Source organism: Mauremys reevesii, linkage group 2 (assembly GCF_016161935.1).
Source record: "Mauremys reevesii isolate NIE-2019 linkage group 2, ASM1616193v1, whole genome shotgun sequence".
In the NCBI taxonomy this organism is placed as follows: Eukaryota; Metazoa; Chordata; order Testudines; family Geoemydidae; genus Mauremys; species Mauremys reevesii.
In genome coordinates, this window is record NC_052624.1 from 173,024,543 (window position 1) to 173,046,114 (window position 21,572).

Below are 21,572 nucleotides of genomic sequence, written 5' to 3' on the forward strand. Positions count from 1 at the left end.
CAATAGCTGTCATTTCACTATGACTCAGCTACTTTAAAAAAAAGAGTATTTTACAACAAAATTTAAGTACTTCACTAAGATCAAAACTTCACATAACTCCACAAAAAAAGGGTCAAAGTTAATTTTTTTTACTGTCATTTAAGACCTCACAGCTTTGTACACCTGCAAGTTATATTTGAAATTAAAATTTGTTTACAAAAAGTCTCTTTACTGTACATTAACTAGAGTCTCTGCATAACATACAACTTCATAGGACAGTTATCTTTTGCATCCAATATAATCTATGAAACTCAATGCATGTTGCTACTTGTGATTCTTCTAGTTTTTGTAAGGGTGGGGAAGTCACTGAACACTAATTGGGTCCTATTGATTACTTGGACCATAGAGAGAGCTTTGGAATGCTTGCTCAATCCCCAGAACTGTTGGCACCAGTTAAATAAACTAACAATTTAAACAGATATAATAGGGGGAGGGGAGGGTGTAAAAAGAATTTTATATAGATTACATACCATTCCATGCTTCACAAATTTTGCTGCTGTAAAAATCCCTCTAACATTTATACAAATACATTTGGATTCTTAGGCCTCACAGTGTGCGCATTATATCAAACAGCAGCAAAAAAATTCTGTACTGCTAAAAGCAGTTACACCTGTTTGTGCCTTTAGAATACTAACTACATTTTAAAAAAGTCCAGCTCATCAGTGCATTATCACTGAAGTAGGAACATACAGAAAATCCTAACAAAAGTAGCTATGTGTGCAGCAAAGAATGAAGTTCATAGCTTTAGGATACTACAAAATAAAAATGCACGAAGACTCTTATATAAACAGGATACACTCAGAAGAGATTAGGCAACTACACATTTGGAAAAAAACAACACTTCAAAAAGGTTTGCAGATGACAAGCCAGCATTACATAGGACTCTAAAGGCACATTTCAGGTAGCACAATGATTCTGTTCAGATCAACTGTTTATACACACAAATGGTTAACTCTCATTCCCCCTGCCCCCAAAGCAATTTTGTTATCTTAAAGGGATGAGAACTATGTTTTCAGCAATGTTATCACCAGTCAGATAAACTGATCAGTCCAAATAGTAAGTAGTATTTTCCTCATGTTGATATGGATTCTGTGCACTACTGCAATCCAGGAAAAAAAGGGGGCGGAGGGGCAGGATTAGTAAAGGCTGAATTGTTGTATTAATTAACATTTACTCATCAGATCCCACTGATCTCTTCTGTACCCTTTTGCGCGGCAACCGCCTTGGTGAAGCTTTATCTGAATGAGAAAAGGAGACAAGATTACCTAAACTGCTGCAAACAGTATATCAAATTAAAAGGGCATATTTTTCTCTTTTAAAATATTCTCATGCTTTTCCTGAATAGAATGGAAATTGCCATTTGGCTTTCCAGCACACTGCCATGCAGGAGGCAGATTTGAGATGAAAGAGAAACTTACTTATTGTTTTTGAACATGCTAATACCATAGTATTTAAAATCTATTTAACTTCAGGGCATATAAATGTTCATGTTCTTCAACACACACCTCACAGGACTGACTATATTTAGTTGTTTGTAAAAAACTAAAAATGCACCCTAATGAAAGGTGCTTTGCATTCAAAACATTAATCTGTACCCCGCTCAAAGGATTACATGCTCTATCAGTTCCTTTAGAAGCTATGCCAAAAACCCTACACTTACCTTCCATTAACTAAACACTTTCCACAGTTTGCATATCATCTTCTAGCATCATATCAATCTCTAGAGAGTAATGCTCTACCAGCTGACAGCTGGAATCAAGTATTCCTTTAATGGTTTGTGGTAACCACATCAGAATTCAGCAGGGCAAAAGAGATATTCGCCATGATGATTTTAAATCCCATGACGCTAGGAATCATTCAAGCTTTACAATACTATAAAATAATCATTTAAAGTTTAATCCTGGGGTAGTTTACAAAACTCATTATGGCAGGTCTACAACTGTCCTTTGCTCTAGGGATGCTTTTTGTGCAAACAAAAACAGTAGATGAATTTTCAGTCCTTGTATAAGACAAGTGCAGCTATTCATGGGTGGGGGAAAAAATATCTAGTTCATTGGTATCTTTATAGATCTGTTTTTACAAATACTTGTTAGGATAAGACATTTCAAATATGGGTCCTCAACAGTCTCACTACTGAAAGTGTACAGAGATTCCCAGACACACTTTACTCTACCTTTTGAAAGCTGTAAATATACAATTTTTAAAAAGGGAGGAAAAAAGTCTTAAATCTTCTACATAAACATCTGAAAGCCAGGAAGCTCAAGGTTATTTCAGCACCACATTGCTAATTAATGCAATCCAAAATATAAATCCATGCCTAAATTTGGACCTGTGGCTCCAGGGAGAGTATTTTATGCCTTGTTGTTTAGACCCCTATCAATCTCTTCATTTTACTCTAAAGTCCTCTGGTGCTAATTTATGCACTTTCGTAATTCTGACACACATTCCTTCTACAAACCTCCTTATTCCTTCTAGTGTCTTTTATACCATTACCTCCCAACCAAAGACCTGTGGAAAGAAATAGGTAGGATACAGGAAGGGACCCAATAGTTTTATAGCATTTCACAATTATGATGCAGTGTGCAAACAGCCAATCCTCAGACCTTTATCGGGTAAGAAAATACTATTCCTATTTTACTGATAGGGAAACAGGCACAGGAAGTTTAAGTAGTCTGCCCACAATCACAGCAACTCAGTGTCCGCCTAAAGATTATAAACTAGGTCTCAATAGCATCCATGCCTAATCCAGCAGACCAGTGTCCCTCACGAGTCATATAACTGTCAGTTTTCTAATGATTACTCTTACACTTCACATGCTACACTATCTAAGGCCACAGATCCATAGCCACTATCACTTCCATCAGCTTGCACAACTAATTTCATACAGTAGGTGCACACTGTGGTATTCTCCTGGATGCTGCTGCAGTACTCACCTACCTTTCTCCCTGTCCTGGTCATGAGTAGTTCCACACCATAATAAAGATTTGTAAAGTTTCACAGATTTGACTGTGTGCAAAATTCTACATGCAAGAGATATTATGGCACATGCAGTTACTTGTACTAAAAGTGAACCAACTGTGTTTAAAATGAGATCCATGACCTTGTTTCCTTGTTACATGTGCATGATTTTTGTTCTTTTCACTATAAGTTTCCTCACAATGGCAGCCTTCATCTATACAATACTATGAGGGGAATAAAATGCTGTGCACTTTAAACTAGACTACCAAAACAAGAGTCACAAGAATACTAAAACTAAAGGAGGATCTATATCTGTTAAATGTTGCAATATGTTTACCTGCAACACCCAAACTTCTGTTGTAATCTTACTAGGGCTGTTGATTAATTGCAGTTAACTCACGCAATTAACTCAAAAAAATTACTTGCGATTAAAAAAATTAATCATGATTAATCGCAGTTTTAATCACACTGTTAAACAATAGAATACCAATTGAAATGTATTAAATATTTTTTGAAGTTTTGCTACATTTTCAAATATATTGAACATAGAATACATGTACAGTGCTCACTTTACATTTATTACAAATATTTCACTGTAAAAATGGTAATAGTATTTTTCAATTCATGTCAGAGATTGCATGACAGTACTTGTATCGTGAAAGTGCAACTTAAAAATGTAGATTTTTTTTGTTACATAACTGCACTCAAACACAAATGTAAAACTTCAGAGCGTACAAGTTCACTCAGTCTTACTTGTTCAGCCAATCACATTTGTTTACATTTATGGGAGACAATACTGCCAGCTTCTTATTTACAATGTCACCTGAAAGTGAGAACAGGTGTTCGCATGGCACTTTTGTAGACAGCACTGCAAGGTATTTACGTGCCAGCTATGCTAAACATTAATATGCCCCTTTATGCTTCTGCCACCATTCCAGATGACATGCTTCCATGCTGATGCTTGTTAAAAAATGAGTTAATTCAATTTTGACTGAACTACTTGGGGGAGAATAGTATGTCTGTTACTCTGTTTTACCTGCATTCTGCCACATATTTCATGTTATAGCAGTCTTGGATGATGACCCAGCACATGTAGTTCGTTTTAAGAACACTTTCACTGCAGATCTGACAAAACCCAAAGAAGGTATCAATGTGAGATTTCTAAAGATAGCTACAACACTCGATTCAAGGTTTAAGAATCTGAAGTGCCGCCCAAAATCTGAGCAGGACGAGCTGTAAAGCATGCTTTCAGAAGTCTTAAAAGAGCAACATTCCGGTGCAGAAACTACAGAACCAGAACCACTGAAACTGAAAATTAACTTTCTGCTGGTGGCATCTGACTCAGATGATGAAAATGAACATGCATTGGTCCACACTGACCTGGATTGTTATTGAGCAGAATCCGTCGTCAGCATGGACACATGTCCCCTGGAATGGTGGTTGAAGCATGAAGGGACATACGAATCTTTAGCGCATCTGGCACGTAAATATCTTGCGAAACTGGCTACAGCACTGCCATGTGAATGCCTGTTCTCACTTTCAGGTGACATTGTCAACAAGAAGCAAGCAGCATTATCTCCCGCAAACATAAACAAACTTGTCTGAGTGACTGGCTGAAAAAGAAGTATGACTGAGTGGACTTGGAGGCTCTAAAATTTTACATTGTTTTATTTTTGAATGCAGTTATTTTTTGTACACAGTTCTGCATTTGTAAGTTCAACTTTCATGATAAAGGGATTGCATGACAGTACTTGTATTAGGTGAACTGAAAAAAAAAACTTTTTTTTTACAGTGCAAATGTTTGTAATAAATATAAAGTGAGCACTGTACACTTTGTATTCTGTGTTGTAATTGAAATCAATATATTTAAATGGTATTCTATTATTATTTGTGCAATTATTTTTTTAAAATCGCTTGACAGCCCTAAATCTTACCAGTGCTTTCATGCTATTACAGACTCCAACATGCAGCAATGAATTATAATTTTACCAGAGACCAGTTAATGTAGATGCATAGTAAAAGCCCCCCAGTTACTATAAAGCACCAAAGTTTGAATGCCTCACCTCTTCTACTCTGCACTGAAGCCACAGGAAAGCAAAACAGAAGATAGCAAAAGAGAAGTTAGAAATATCCACAAGTATTCAAACAGCCTAAGAAAAATCAGATACTGAATTTGGGTTTAGCATTCTTAACAGAAGTAGTGATATTTAGGACTCCAATACAACTACACAACCTTAGTCTTAATGTTTTCTGTTTGATAAGTACAAGATCATACACTTTGATCATCATTTGATAGTCTTAAATGTGTTCATTCTACAGACTGAAAACCTGGGGGGGGAGGGAGGAGGGAAATGAGAAAATGTCTTATTCCACTAGGACTTCTCAGCAGGACCCCCCCTTCAGAATTCTGTGATCAAAACTTTGGTTGGAAGGTCAGCAGTGCTGAAAGCCAGTCTATGAAAGCATGGGTAAGAAAGAAAAGTTTTGTATTTTTTCTTTTTAAAAGCCTCTATATAGATCACTTCTGCCATGTAACACCTATTTTGGACTTCGTTTCTAGCTAACCAGTGAGATGGAATCTAATGAAAAATGACTAGCAGGCAGGCAGGAAAAGTTTGTGATGGCTGTCACTGTTAGCTCTACAACTGTCTGTTTAGAGTCTACCTTTAAAAACAGCTCACTATTTAAAATAGCCAATTACTGTGTAATACGCAAAAGAGTTATTACAAAAAGGTGCATATGCTTAAGATACTTCTAGATTGAACTTGTTTCATGAAGCAGATGGCTTAAGAATCTGGAAAAAAAATGTTTAACAGTTTGATAAAAGAAGTGAATCATACCACAGTTGTGAAAGGCTTACTACTTACTGATCTGATTTAAAGTTTCTTGAGGAATCCAGCTCATGTCAACGTCATTTTGATTTGATGTGCCCATCTCTACTTTCTGTGCTGGTCTCTTTCTCTGGAAGAGTTTGAGGCAAGAATATGTTTATCTCACACTGAGAGATGTATACAAATTTGCTTTCCATAAGGAAGCTTTATGTAGTACAAATGTCAGGGTATTAAACCTAAATAAGGAATTCCTGTAAAAGCCAACTGTCATTAAGCAAACACAAAATAATACACCTTTAAGCTTGTGAACAGCTACAGTGTCAACCCCTCCTTGTAGCCTAACTTTAGCAAACTTGACACCTTAAGTAATTTGTCACAACTCTTATAAAAAGTGTCAGATCTTACGCTTTTAAATTCATATCCTCATTCCATGTAGCAGGAATTATATTTAGATTCCCATACAACTCCATACATATCAGTGATGCAGTACAGTATTAAATTACCAAAAAAAGCACAAATCTACAAAACACTACTCTTATCTCCAGTGTACTTATGATCTATCATTTTTAAAAAGTTAGGATTTTTCCCTAATAACATTCTATTATTACTCTTTGAAATCAACACCCTTGTGGTACCTGGAGTGTTGTTACACTTTCACTAGATGTACTACTTGGCCAAATCAGTATGACGACAAACCATTAGTTGCAATATGATGATAGCGTTCAAGTCTCAGGCCTATCATGCTAAGCAAATATAAACATGTAGGAATACATGATCCCAGTCCCAAAGGTTACAATACAAGTTAAGACAGGGCATTAACCGCTGACATAACAGCAGGAAATGAGGAAGGACTTCAATGAGGTTGTAAAGAATACATGAAAAATGTAGTTTTGTAGCTACACCTGCCTGACATCTGGAAAACACCAGAGCCTTTTATTCCACAAGGCTGACCATTGCTATGGTGGAAGAAGGTAAGCAAAGGTACAGTAGTAGACAAGCAACTCATCAGCATAATTTTTTCAAGTTACAAAACAGCTCATAAGACACATTTCTGTTTAAAGGCTAGGAGGAATTTTAGTATCAATCTGCTTCCCTTCAATTTCACTGATCTACGTTAAATTTTCATGAGTTCTTTTGTGCCATAATAGACCATAAAAGGTGTATTGCTCTGATGGGAAGCTAACACTTAATCATATACAGTATTCTGTTGATGCTGAAGCAGTGCATGTACATAATTGCTTACTTACTTTCCTAGATTCTAGCAGTTGATGTAGACCAACAATGACAAGTAGGCCAAGTCCTGCCAGGAACACGTACATGAAGATTCTTATTTGGTAAGAGAAAAAAAAATGTAGGGTCATCTTCAGTTTGAAGTCTAATCAGTTGTTTAAAACAAAGAATGAGAAGTAATTGCAGAAATTTTATCGGGTCCTTGGAGTGCCTCTGCATATTGTGACTTTTTTTTTAAAGTGCTCATAAAGCAAGTTTTGAGGTCTCTCTCCCGTCTCTTTCAGGAGAAAGAATGGAGGGTGAGAAATAATGAAGCTTAATACAAAGTACTGTGAAATACAGAGTAAACCAAATTGAGTTGTTTGGCTCTGATAAGTTACAATAATCTTAACTTTTACTTGGAAAAACAGGGCAAATTTTCATACAAAAGTGCCATTTGGCAGACTTCAACAAATATGTATTTAGCTACTGACATTTCTCTAGGTTCACATTTGCTAAAGTTAACATGACGACCAAATTCTAAAATTGGGGGTGGGGGGGAAAGAAGAGAGAGAATGAACAAATGTGACCGCCAATTTACTAATCAGTTACAAAAGCTATGAGACCTCATTACATAATCACTTCTGTAGTATACACCACCTCAATGCACATGTTGCAAGAATACCCTGAAGTCTTTACTGATGACGGAGCATCCTAAGAAATGGGTACCTAAATTAGAACTTATGGAGAGAGTGTTCTACAGCTGAACTCTCTGAAACAGCCTGTACATTTCTTAGACTAACTGGATAGTTGAATTCTTTTTCCATAGATTCCAATTATAGTTTAAGTCTTATTCAGTATTTAAGAGGTTAGGTTCCCTTATTCTTATGAACAGTAGATCATCCTCCAAGGTATTAAACTAACCAATTTTACAAGCTGAAGCTGACAAGAAGTTCTAAATCTATGAACCATAAAAATTATTGTGCCAAGTATCAGAGGGGTAGCTGTGTTAGTCTGTATCCACAAAAACAACAAGGAGTCCGATGGCACCTTAAAGACTAACGGAGTTATTTGCATCTGAAGAAGTGGGTTTTTTACCCACGAAAATTTATGCCCAAATAAATCTCTTACTCTAAGGTGCCACCGGAATCCTTGTTTTCATAAAAATCATTGCAGAAAGAGCTTAATCAGAATCTTCATCAAAAGACAGATGTTTTCAGTAAGTTTTGGAAACTGATTTGCTAAGCAGGCAAATTCTAGTACACAGTCACCTGTAAATGCTCGGTCCTTCTTCAAAAGGGTGACATAGGTGCTTTTGAAAATTCCACACACAATATTTTAATGTATGTTTAACAAGTATGTACTGTGCCACATCCTTGCAACAAGTAGTGAGAGTACCACATCATTTCCTTTCTTTCAACAATTTAGTTGAATGCTCATAATGAATGCCTCTAATCCACAGATCAAGTAAAGCAGCTAAAAGTTTCCCCACAAGGAACTGCAAGCTACTTCCAGGGACAAGTAATTCTGTTTTCAAAGCAATTCACCTTTAGCCTCTTTGCATTTCTCCAAAATTGTGAGGAGCGCATGTGTTAACTACAAATTAGACTAACAATTCACATGTTGCCACCTGAAAAGAACCCCTCAAATTGCAACTTAGACTAATTTCAAACAGTGACTCAGAAGTAAAATTGTATACCACAGGTACTTCAGCCTTCAAAATGTGGACATTGCAATATCCTGAGCCATCAGTGTCACCCTTCCTCCCTACAAATAATGTTATTTAGGAATACAGCCTCAGTTTGAGGCTATTCCTGCAATTACCAATAGGCCACACTTATGCTCTGGACTTGGATCTCTGAGACAGAAAAGTAATGAAAACTATCCTATCTGAAATAGTAATATTATGACTATATTTTGAAATATGAATTAGGTACAGAATTTTTCTTAAGTCTGAGAAGTGCACATCCAATCAGTTTTACTTCACATTGAACAAGAATGCACAGCCTCTATTTCTGAGGTGTTGGCTTAACATTTCCTCTCCCCTCTTCTGAATCCTCTACTATCACCAGGCCATACAAGATTTCCAGCATTCCATGAAATGAGGACAAAAGCATTTTTAAGTGGCCACATATAGCAGTACATTACGGCTGATGTACTACCAACAAAAACAAGTTCAAATTTCTCTTACGTTTCTCCATCCAATCCATCTTCTTTTTCAATAATTGTAACAGTTTGATTGAAGACAGCATCTTGGAACACATTGCCCTGCAATAATGATGATTATTTTTTAAATCAGTTTAACCTGTTATAATTGTAATGCCTTCCAAGGAAATGTGATGAGATTCTAAAACCTCTGCTGAGGACAAACTACTATGTGGAGAGCAGAGGAACTGATTAGCTCACAACAAAAAGGTTATAGCTATGGGAGAAAACACTGCAAGAGGTTCTGAAACTGGAGCTAGCTGAAGACTTGCAGAGCAATACCTTTAGTAAGTACGTAGAATAAAATTTTTTTTACATAAGAACATGTGATACAGTGTCCATGGCTTTAGCACAAATGCTATTACCAATTTCATGTCTTTCTGTACTGTGATAGAGATGTTCTATTGAGCACCAACGATCTTATTACATTGTTCACTGGAGGGAACTTTCAAAGGTGCAAGAAGCTGTTAGAGGTTTAACTCCTTCTGAAAGTCAATGGGAGCCAAGCACCTAACTCCCATTAGTGCCTTTGATAAATCTTTTAAAAAGCTAATGACAACACTTGCACTGCTCACTCATTCAGATTCATGGGACTACACAAATCTCACCCAGTGAGTTTACGAGATCTCAGGAGAAAGTCAAGATTTTCCATAAAGACAGAGCACCATTCATTATCTTTATCTACACAGACAGTAAGTGTTTTTTAAAACACTACCAATTGGATTAATCTTTCCCTTCCTGCCCACAATTCCACTTTAATTTGAAGGAGTAAAAGTAATTCCAAAACCGGGCTTACATTTAAGTCTTTGTAGTTCAGATTTATAACCAGTCCGAAGGGGCGACCACCCATAGGCTCTGCAGGGATGAACGAGTACTCAAATGTGGCCTGTCTTTGTGGTGGAACCACTGTGTTCAGAGGAAGAGCTGTGAAATTCTGGATGAAAAACTGATAGTCCTGAGGGTACCGGAAAGAGGCATCAAGAGACTCAACAATAAAATCCTCTGTACCCTTGTTGGTGAAGCCTACCAGGAACTTTACAATGTTGTTTGCAGGAAAGTCTAGAACATAACAATATCTTAAAGTTAAAGTTTTTATATGCCATGCCAGTGTTAAAGTGCACAAGAATCCCAGTTTAAACTCAGCCCCAACAAAACTGTACAGTGCTTTATTAGAGCTTCAATATTGTTTTATGCATGTGTAATGCCATTTAAAACTAGTGACCAGTCAGCAACAGCCAAGCATTTGATAGACTGCTACAGGACTTGTGTACATCTTACCTTCACCTTTCACAAACAAGATAATTGTATCAGCGCTAGGTGAGGCTTTAGGTTCTCCTGATAAGTCTTCTTCCTCTTTTTCTTCTATCTAAGACAAGAGAATTTTTTGAAAAAAACCTATCAAACAGTGAAGCAAAGAATGTGCACATTTTATGAGAATCCTATAAGTTAAGTGTAACGGAAGTATTTTGTTGTGTGGCATTCTCTAACAAAATTAGTGGGACAAAACATTTACAGCTGCTGCTGTTGCAGAACTATTCTGATGTGACAGACTGCCAACTCTCTGCTGTTTGCTTCTCTTTGACCCTGAGCTGCTAGTTCTCCAGTGCTGTAAATGGCTACTGAGAGTGAAATGCAGCATGATTATCATATTCGTAGGCTCTAGCGTACAAGAGGTGCTTAGAAGTTGGTAATCTAAATTTGTGGAGTCTTGTTTTCCCCAATTATGTGGTTGTTCTCTATTTTTTAAAACAAGCAAAGAGCTTGGTCTAAGCCAAGGGCTATTTTGTCCCTCTGCATCTAGTTACTTTATAATAAAGTGAAAACCGGGAACAAGGCATCCTTCTTGTAAATAACTGTCTATGCAATATAAAATTTGTTAAATGTAAACGTATTAAATAGCCAAAATATAGTTCCCTGTTTACTAACCAAGACAGGTGGATATGTTTGTATAGTCTGTTATTTGATGACATGACTAAATATTTAAAGCAGTGCAGTACTTTGACACTTTTTAGGAGGAGTCAGTAGTCAACTGTTACAAGGAAGATAATCTCAACTGATGTCTTAACAAACACCTTTCAGTTCTACCTAAAGGATAAGGCTTCTGATCACAAAGCAACAGGAGAGTAACTGTTTAAATGAACAGTCTAAAAATAACTTCAAAAATTCAAGTAAGTTTCCATACCTACTCCAAGGTGTCAGTCGCTTATTAAAACAGATCTTACAGAATATAGCTTAGACAATAAAAAGTAAGTTTTGCTACAGACAAATTTTTGTTCAAAGACTATTTCTACTGAATTTTAAGATGTTAATGGTAAAAAAGTTGTATTGTGTTTGAACTCAGTCCCTTTAATTGTTCTTTGAGTCCACATTCTGGACAGGCCTCATTTTCTCATCCCTACATAATAGTATACCAATTGCCTGTCCTTCCATCTCCAAATAAGAGGACAGACTTTTGAAACAAGGAATCCTATGTCTTGTAAAATTTTGGGGAGTGAATTACTATTCATCTAGGAATTCTTAAGGGCAGCAGCTATTTATAATAAAGGTGTTTCTAGCTTAGTAAGGATATTACCAATGCTACAATCCTCGAAATGGAGGTACACCTCACATTATAATATTGTTTTCTACTTGTAAAACTCTGTAGATATATTGTGAGATACTGTTAATCACATTAAAGTTAAAGTGTCAACGTTACTTTTAACCAAGTGCTGTCAACTTGTTGGTGAAGGTTAGGCTTCAATTAAGCTTACATTCTTATGTTTATTCTTGGACCAAATATTTTTTGAAGAAAATCAAGCGCACAGGAAATTTTTAGAGTGTTCAGTACTCTATTCATCCCTAGGACTTCAAAAAATTTACCTCTATTCCCTTTCTAACCCAAGAACTAAGCCTACTAACCACAGAGAAAGATATATCATGCCTCAATGCAAAGCCACATCTTGTGTTATTTCAAGACCAGTCCTATACTGTTTGAACACTATACTTAATTTTCAGCTTACTACTAGAGATGGTTAAATAGGCAACGTACATTGAATGTATTCCATTAATACCACCAATATTTAATTCCTGCCTAATAGTATCTGACTGCTGTTAAGCTGGTCACGTACTATGGAAGGGCATCAAATAAATTTGATGAAAACCAGTAAAATGCATCAAATGTATTTATCAAGCAGTAATCTAGTAATTCTTTGCTTTTATTGTATATAAAAATTCACATACACCCTCCTCTTTTCGTCATCTTTCCATTTTTCTTTATTTTCCCATTCCCACGCCCCAAGTTTTCATTTTAATTTCTTAGCATTAATGTGCATGAGTTGATGTCAAGAGATTAGCCTCTATCAGGTATTTAACAGCTGAATGTTAAATCTGCCAGAGGTGACTAGTAACACTACATAAATCATATCACAGCAAGATTTTGAAATAGTTGCCTCAAAAAGGAAAGTGACATTTCTGGTGGCACGACAAATGTACCTTGCAGATGTAATTAATAGAAGCAAAAATATACCTCAAAACTAGATTTCAAACATTATTGCAGGGCTTAAGTGAGACTTCAAAGAGACAATATGACAAACCAAATTTACACTGAAGAAATACCATTATCTTTTTAAGGTAAATGTTGAAGTGGGAAAAAGCATGAACTGTGCAATTTCAGTTAGTGTTCTCTTTTTAAGATGCTGTTAGGCACAGCCAGTGTTCCAATTACTATTTAGTTGTTCCTCTTATATCTTTCCTAGTTGCCCAAATCGAAAGTATTTCTAAGGTCCTTAATTATATTTTGTCTTTAGCCACTTTAAAGAAATTAAATATGGTAAACTAAAATTCATATTTCTAATCTAACCTCTAACTTAAAGAAGCTGTATAATCTAATGCTTTGAAACAAAATGTATGCACATCTACCAAGTCTGTGGGTTCATCTTCTTCAACTTCAGCTTCATCATCTTCATCTTCAACTACCGTATCTTCCACTGCTTCTTCATCCTCCGTAGCATCTTGGGCTGCAACTAGTAAGCTTGAACCTAGTAACAAAACAAGATGGAAATACCAGAAGTCACTTTCTGTAAGTGTGGTTGACTAAGGGGACATTGGGATCATATTTCAGTTTTCCAAGACTTACATTTACTGGTAGGAGATAAATAGCTTGAGGTTTTAGTTGCAAAATATTATGCAAAAGTTTTGGTCTGTATAAGCAGAAATCACTATCAGTTTAGAAACTGAAGTTTTTATTGAATAAGTTTTTAAAATTTAGAAATTTACGTACCAGCAATTTCAAAACAAATTAAAGCTTTGATGCACACAACTGCAGAGAAAAAACTGAAAACAAGGTTTGTCAAGGTGTTTGCCTTAGGGTACTAGGAAGTAACCAAGCTGCTTCTTAGACCCCGATTGTACCATGAATGTCTCATTATTGTAAGATTATAACATTAGGTGTAGCTGATATGAAAGTGTTCTTTATTTCTAACAGGTTTCAGAGTGTTAGTCTGTATCAGCAAAAAGAACGAGGAGTACTTGTGACACCTTAGAGATTAACAAATGTATTTGAGCATAAGCTTTCGTGGGCTAAAGCCCACTTCATCAGATGCATACAGTGGAAAATACAGTAGGAAGATTATATATACATACACACACACACCCCCCATGAAAAAAAATGGATGTTGCCATGTCAACTCTAATGAGACTAATCGAATAAGGTGGGCTGTTATCAGCAAGAGAAAAAAAGTTTGTAGTGATAATCAGAATGGCCCATTTCAAACAGTTGACAAGAAGGTGAGAGTAAAAGTAGAGGGAAAATTAGCATGGGGAAATAGGTTAGTTTGTGTAATGACTCCTCCACTCCCAGTCTTTATTCAAGCCTAATTTAATGGTGTCCAGTTTACAAATTAATTCCAGTACTGCAGTTTCTCGTTGGAGTCTATTTTTGAATTTTTGTTGTTGAATAATTGCGACTTTGAGGTCTGTAATCGAGTGACCAGGGAGGTTGAAGTGTTCGCTGACTGGTTTTTGAATGTTATAATTCTTGACGTCTGATTTGTGTCCATTTATTCTTTTGCGTAGAGACTGTCCGGTTTGGCCAATGTACATGGCAGAGGGGCATTGCTGACACATGATGGCATATCACATTGGTAGATGTGCAGGTGAACGAGCCTCTGATAGTGTGGCTGATGTGATTAGGTCCTATGATGGTGTTCCCTGAATAGATATGTAGACAAAGTTGGCAACGGGCTTTGTTGCAAGGATAGGTTCCTGGGTTAGTGTTTTTGTTGCGTGGTGGCTGGTGAGTATTTGCTTCAGGTTGGGGGGCTGTCTGTAAGCTAGGACTGGCCTGTCTCCCAAGATCTGAGAGACTGAGGGATCGTCCTTCAGGATAGGTTGTAGATCCTTGATGATGCGCTGGAGAGTTACACAAACTAACCTATTTCCCCATGCTAATTTCCCCCCTTCTGTTACTCACACCTTCCTGTCATCAGATCGAGGGACAATCATTCCCTTCTATTAGACATTGGTGAGGCCTCATCTGGAGTACTGTGTCCAGTTTTGGGCCCCACACTACAAGAAGGATGTGGAAAAATTGGAACAAGTCAGCGGAGGGCAACAAAAAGGATTAGGGGGCTGGAGCACATGACTTATGAGGAGAGGCTGAGGGAACTGGGACTGCTTAGTCTGCAGAAGAGAAGAATGAGGGGGGATTTGATAGCAGCTTTCAACTACCTGAAAGGGGGTTCCAAAGAGGATAGATCTAGACTGTTCTCAGTGGTACCAGATGATAGAACAAGGAGTAATGGTCTCATGTTGCAGTGGGGGAGGCTTAGGCTGGATATTAGGAAAAAACTTTTTCACTAGGAGGGTGTTGAAGCACTGGAATGGGTTACCTAGGGAAGTGGTGGAATCTCCTTCCTTAGAGGTTTTTAAGGTCAGGCTTGACAAAGCCCTGGCTGGGATGATTTAGTTGGGAATTGGTCCTGCTTTGAACAGGGTATTGGACTAGATGTCCTCCTGAGGTCCCTTCCAACCCTGATATTCTATGATTCTAACTGTTTGAAATAGGTCATCCTGATTATCACTACAAAAGTTTCTTCTCCTGCTGATAATAGCCCACCTTATTTGATTAGTCTCAGAGTTGGTATGGCAACACCCATTTTTTTCATGTTTTGTGTGTATCTCTATCTCTCTTCCTACTGTATTTTCCACTGCATGCATCTGATGAAGTTGGCTTTAGCCCACAAAAGCTTATGCTCAAATAAATATTTTAGTCTCTAAGGTGGTGGTTCCCAACCTTTTTTGTCTGGCGGGTGCCAGACGACGAGCCACCGAGGACCGTTGCCGGTGGACAAGCATCTGCCGAAATGCTGCCGAGAAGCGGCAACGTCAACAGGTGTCGCCGCCGAAATGTCGCCGACAAGCAGCATCATCCAGAGGTATCGCCGCCGAAAACCAGCAGCATTTCGGCGGCGACGTCTCTGGATGACGACACTGCTTCTCGGCAGCATTGCCTCTGGAGGACGTTGCTTCTCGGCGGCATTTTGGCAGCAATGCCTCTGGAGGACACTGATTCTTGGCAGCATTTCAGTGGATGCTCATCTGCCGGACAATACGCAGGCACACATAGATGCCCCGGTGGGCGCCATGGCACCCAGGAGTTCCGCTTTGGGGACCACTGCTCTAAGGTGCCACAAGTACTCCTCGTTCTTTATTTCTAAGTAATCCACTAAATTTTAAACTTACATTTATACAACAGGAAGTTGAAAAATCAGATGCTAATTAATTGAGTAATCCTTAGGAATAATAAAATCATGGTATTTTATGTACATTGAGGCATCTGACTGTTGATATTGCTTTCATTCATGTAGTTCAACAATTCAGGTCAGAATCTGGCCTATATTTGAGAAATCTTTAAAAGCCAGAAATAAATGCACCATTCAGCTAAACCAGAGGTTCTCAAACTGTGGTGCACAGAACACTAGTGGTCCACAAGCTCCATTCATGTGGTCTGCATGACTCCACCAATTAGGTGCCTGGACCCTGGAGAAGACATGTGTAAAGTGAGGTGGTGGTCTTGGGGGGAATAAGGTATCAGTGGGAGGGGTCAATGAGGTGAAAGAAGGGGGTGAGGGAGAATTTGGGATGTGTAGGGCTGCGGTGGCCAGAAAAAGAGCAGCTCTAGGGCTGCAGCTGCCAGGGAGACGGTCCTCCTTCCCAGCCCCATCCCAGGGGCTGCTGCAGCAGGGGAAAGACCCCCCTCCTTCCCAGCCCCATCCCAGGGGCTGCTGCAGCAGGGGAAAGACCCCCCTCCTTCCCAGCCCCATCCCAGGGGCTGCTGCAGCAGGGGAGAGAGGGCATATCCTCGCATTAGAAAGGTAAGACTACTGACACTAAAATATGAGTTGTGTGCTTTTATTTGTAGAACAAAAAACCTATTAAGGGGCTTTTTTAATATAGTGCTTTTATCCAAAGCGCTTTACAATAGTTAGCTAATGGTACAAACAACATTTGGAAATATCATTAAGTGGTCCACTGAGACCCTCAGCAATTCAAGTGGTCCACACACACACAAAAAAAAATAGTTTGAGAACCACCGAGCTAAACTAACTAGATGCTCCAGCGCTCATTATCTATCCCTTGCTGTTTGTTATATTGCAATATTTTGGCTCAAGATGGGAAAGGTCTGAAACTAGAACTAAATGGAATCAAACATCTAAGCCCTTCTCATTTTCAGTTTTAATTTTTTCTTAAGTTTCCCAGGACCTTTATCAGTGTTTATTCAAAAATTAAAAAGGTGAACATTGGTAAAATATGAAAACAAAAAGGCAGCAGGCAGATGGGAGAAGGGGTGTTCAGTGCTCATGGGAGCCAGGGTACTCATGACATACTGGTTGGATGGTCTTGGGTGCTGGAGCCTGGCTCCCTGCCCCTCTTGCTTCCCCCCTGTACAGAGGAAGTGAACGGGAATGCACTGAAGGGCGTCAGGAGTGGAGTGGAAAGCTGCATCCCATGAGTACTAACACTCTCCACCAGGTGTAAGGGGAGTTCTGTGTGGGCTCTCTCAGCTATTGGGACCTCGCTCCTGCCCATCTCAATTCTCCAGGATACAGGGTCCTGTCTACTTCGCCTACTGGGCAAAGAACCCACCTGACCTGGCCCTTCAGCGCAGCCCTATTCATTTTCTCGCAGAATCCCCGTCAGCCTCCTCAGCATGCCTGGGCAAAGGACGGTAACTGTCAGTTGGTGGCTGCTATGCCTGCATGTTGGGGGAATGAAATGAGCAGGGCGCCGAGACTGCTTGCACAGAGCCCTGTCCACTTTCCCTGCTGGGCAGAGTGCCCTCCTGACCCCATCCACTTCCTCTGTGAGATTCCTGGGCCCCCTCGCCCCCCCCCAATAATCAAAAATGGGGGGGATGGGGGGAGAGAAGTAAAATCCAGATACTAGCTTCTTCAAAATCTGGGATTTTTTGGGAGCTGGGGTGAACTCGATAAATACTAAGGCAAGGGCCTTGCTAATATCATATAGTATAGATCAAATTATAGCAAAGGGTACAATTCAAGGACCTAAGAAAATTCACTTTAGCATGTCAAAATGATCAGAATGCTATAGTGGATTTATAACTAAAGTCATCTTGTGCTATTTTTCCACACCTTCTCTGAAATTCTTCCCCCCCCCACAAATATCAGCATTCACATCAACAATTGGTTTGGATCAATTTCACTTTAATTCAAAGTCATTAGGCGTTTTATCACATTCATGATATATGAGCACCTATGAAATTAGCTCAAATCCTCACATTTAAAATATGTAGGCACATACTGACGAAGTTTGAAAACTACAAATTTAGTCCCCAATCATATGGCTCATGCAGAGCTCCCCACCAGAAACAGAACTGCATATGTGCACGATCAACTATTTTTAAATGCTCAAGAACAAGAAAATTAACGGTCTCATTAACTTGACCATATTATGTTTTCTATTGAATGGCATGGTTTCAAACATTAAGAGTTATCATGTTTAAGAACATGAATACCTTTGCACAACACAGCCACGCCTTTTATAATAAAGTGAACTTTAATTTCCTGACAAGCATTCAGAGGTCCAACTCTACAAACATACATATGAATAACTAACTCAACCTGTGTGTATGAAGACCCACTGTTCTAAGCACTGTGATCTGAAAGACAGTCAACTTAACCCCATTTGTCTGAATTAATTTAACTGGTATTGTTACACCTAAAATTACCTTAACTGAAAAGAAAAGAAAGAAAATCCCTATTTACTTCATGCATTTGACAGCATTTCATGTGCAATCAGTTTTACTATTTCCCCTGTGGGCCCAAAACCTGAGTGAGGCCTGGAGGCATTAACCTACCTACAAATAAGTAGGAAAGGTAATGTTTTAAAATATAGTAAAATAGGACAGTAAATCCAAAAAAATTGTCAGGGAGGTCAAGGGTAGATACAGGACCTGGAGCTATTCAACTCATTTTAGATTAACAGATTTCAAGTTCATAGTGACCTTTCACTGTTACAGAAACAAAATTAATTCACCTGCTTTGGAAAAATCCAAAGTTATCAAGTTTAAGTAACTTGTAAGCAAAACAGCAGCTATGCAGGGCACTTACTCCCAAATAGGCCAGGAGCAATTCTCCTGGACCAGAGAAAAATCTGGATTTAGTGTGGCACTAAAACAGTCTCATTCAGATTGCTTATTATACCCCTCTGGTTGGCATCTCTCATTGGTTAGTTTAGGCAGCTCCCTGTCTATCCTGCTGGCTTAGTGGATTGCAATCTATGGTGTCTATGGGTACATCTATACTACCCGCCGGATCAGCAGGTAGTGTTCAATGTATCGAGGATCGATTTATCATGTCTTGCCTAGATGTGATAAATCGATCCCCAAATCGACGCCTGTACTCCATGTCGGCAGGAGGAGTAAACTGAGTCGACAGGGGGAGCCACGGCGGTCGACTCACTGCTGTGAGGATGGCCAGATAAGTGGAACTAAGATACTTCAACTTCAGCTACGCGAATAGCATAGCTGAAGTTGCGTATCTTAATTCAAACACCCCCCTGACTCCCCCAGTGTAGCCCAGGCCTAATTCTCCCAACTCTTAATATAGGAACCTAGGCACCTAATTCAGGCTTCTTAGATTGAAGTACAGTTCTTGTGATTTTCTAGGTGCCTAAAAATTAGGTGTCACAAGGTTCAGCATCACAATTACTAAATCCTTTTGTGGATCTAGGCCCAAATCCTCAGAGGATTAGCACATCTGTAGAATTCAAATGTTATGTTTAGCAATTTGTAGAAAGACTTTCAGAAACTTTTCAAGTTTACTGCTTAGCCACAACTAACTGAAATAATTTCAGCCCTAGAAGGTTTCAGAAAGTTAAGAGTTTGTGAATACTGGATTTATAATTAAAGTTCTAACATAACTTTAACTATAGCCAGTGGCTGCTATGTTATTTTATATCTCACTACATAAACGTGCTTCCTAAACAACACACTAATCTGTGCTCCCTTCAATGGATTTCAGAAGGAATGATGATGTGGCAATACTAGAAAAAGAGAGCTGCTTTTTTGTGGGAAGAGGACCACATGATATATGATGCAGTACCCAGGCAGAAAAGCATGCAAGTACAGCATTGCCCTTCAACTCTCTTTCAACTTAATATTATCAGCAATTTTCAAGGCATAAATCAGATACAATTACAGCGTAAACAGACGTGGTGAGTGTTTTATTATTTGAAGGACACTTTGGGGCAGGGAAGAAGAGAAGACTGGCTGCCAAGGCATTTTCTTGCAGTTTTAAAGTAGGCACTCATCAATTTATACAGCAAGTCCAGAAAAACGACCCTTACAGCCATTTCAAGCATTACAGCCTTCGGCAATTTAGCAGCCGCTCTGCAGAGTCACACAGTCCTTACTGGCTGCCTTGAAACGATGCTTCCCCCCGAAGCGAAGGTGCCTGCTAGAAAGTTACTGCTCACTGCAGCAATAGGACAGTCCCTGCCCCCGAGGCTGGCAGTCTGGGCGCGCTCTGGCTTGTGACACCTGCCAACGGTGTGTGACCGATCGCGGGAGACCACTCGCCCGCCACACACACCACCGAACCCCGAGTACGGGCGCGGGCCGGCCCGGCTGCCAGCCCTGCGGCGCTTTGGGTGTCGCCGCGGGTGTCCAGGAGGCACCGGGGAGCGCAGCACGTGTCCGGGAGGAAGCCACCGACCCGGGGCCGTTTGGTCAGGGGTAGCCGCGTGCGAGGGTCGGTAGCCGGAGTGGGGAGACCAGTGACACGTCAGCCTCGCGGACAGCGAGCAGCTCAACCTCCCCGCGCCGCCCGGCTCGCCCCAGTTGAGCGCCGGGGAAGGCGCCTGCCTTTGCCGCCGGCATGTCCAGCAGTGCCAGGCACCAGGAAGGCAGGACCTGGCCACCTCCAAACTGGACAGGGGGATCCCGGACCATCCCCCCGCCCGACACTCCGTGCCCAGGAACCTGGTCTCTCCACCCACCCGGGGAAGCCCAGGCCCAGCCCCTCACGCGCTCGCCCGCTCCAGGAAGCGGTTAACGTTTCCCGTTCGAATTTCAAATATCAACGTCTCCCCGAACACGAGCGCGCGCGTTCTCACCCGGGCCGCCGCGAACTCCGCCGAGCAGCAGAGCGGCGGGAAAGGCCAACAGCACGAGCAGCAGCAGCTGGGTCGGGGATCTCATAGCGGCAGCTACCTAGCGCCCTCCGCGCCTGCTGCTCTTGCCCAAATGGCGATCACCATCGCCTCCATCCGGGAACCTGGCGCCCTCACGCCACGCACGCTCTCCGACCCCGCCCCCGAACCGCGGAGGACGTGGCTCCGCCGGGGAAGCGGGAGGGGATCACGTGACTTAAACAACACGTACGCTTTCTTCTGGCCCTTAGGGCGCATGCCCAGAACCTCAAACGCACATGTGCCGGACGAACGGTCTCGTTTTCCAGGCCGCTAGTGCGCCCAAGCAAGGGGCTCCGTAAGGTTCACGTTGCGCATGTGCGAAGCTGTTCTTCTGTCAGGTTTATGGCAGGCGCTCCTTCCCCCCCCCGCGCTTATGCGAAGGAGAAGGGGACTCTGCGCCAGACGGGGATAGGCTGGTTGTCCCAATGCAGGCAGCTGTGAGGTGCAGCCAACCTGGCTCCTGGGGGGAGCGGGGGCCCTGCTACCTGTTGGCTGTCACTGTCCCCAGTAGCTTTGTGCCGTGACTACGTTTTGGCCATTTTAATAAAGTGCTTTAACCTCCCCCAGCACCTCCTGCATTTATTACCAGCCCTACTTTTTTCTTGTGCATGTGTGGGAGGGGAGAGAACTAACCGCACC

At 40.3% G+C, this 21,572-nt stretch overlaps 1 protein-coding gene across 1 annotated transcript; it reads right to left on the reverse strand.

Moving 5' to 3' along the window:
• Positions 1 to 474: 474 nt before the first annotated feature.
• SSR1 (signal sequence receptor subunit 1) lies at positions 475 to 21,086 on the reverse strand. Its single transcript, XM_039523780.1, has 8 exons — positions 20,856 to 21,086; positions 13,140 to 13,258; positions 10,521 to 10,608; positions 10,039 to 10,301; positions 9,229 to 9,305; positions 7,076 to 7,154; positions 5,865 to 5,958; positions 475 to 1,277 (listed from the first exon to the last, which is right to left on the reverse strand). The coding sequence occupies exons 1-8, from the start codon at positions 20,938 to 20,940 to the stop codon at positions 1,210 to 1,212; spliced, it is 873 nt and encodes a 290-aa protein (XP_039379714.1). The 5' UTR covers positions 20,941 to 21,086; the 3' UTR covers positions 475 to 1,209.
• Between the last annotated feature and the right edge of the window lie 486 nt (positions 21,087 to 21,572).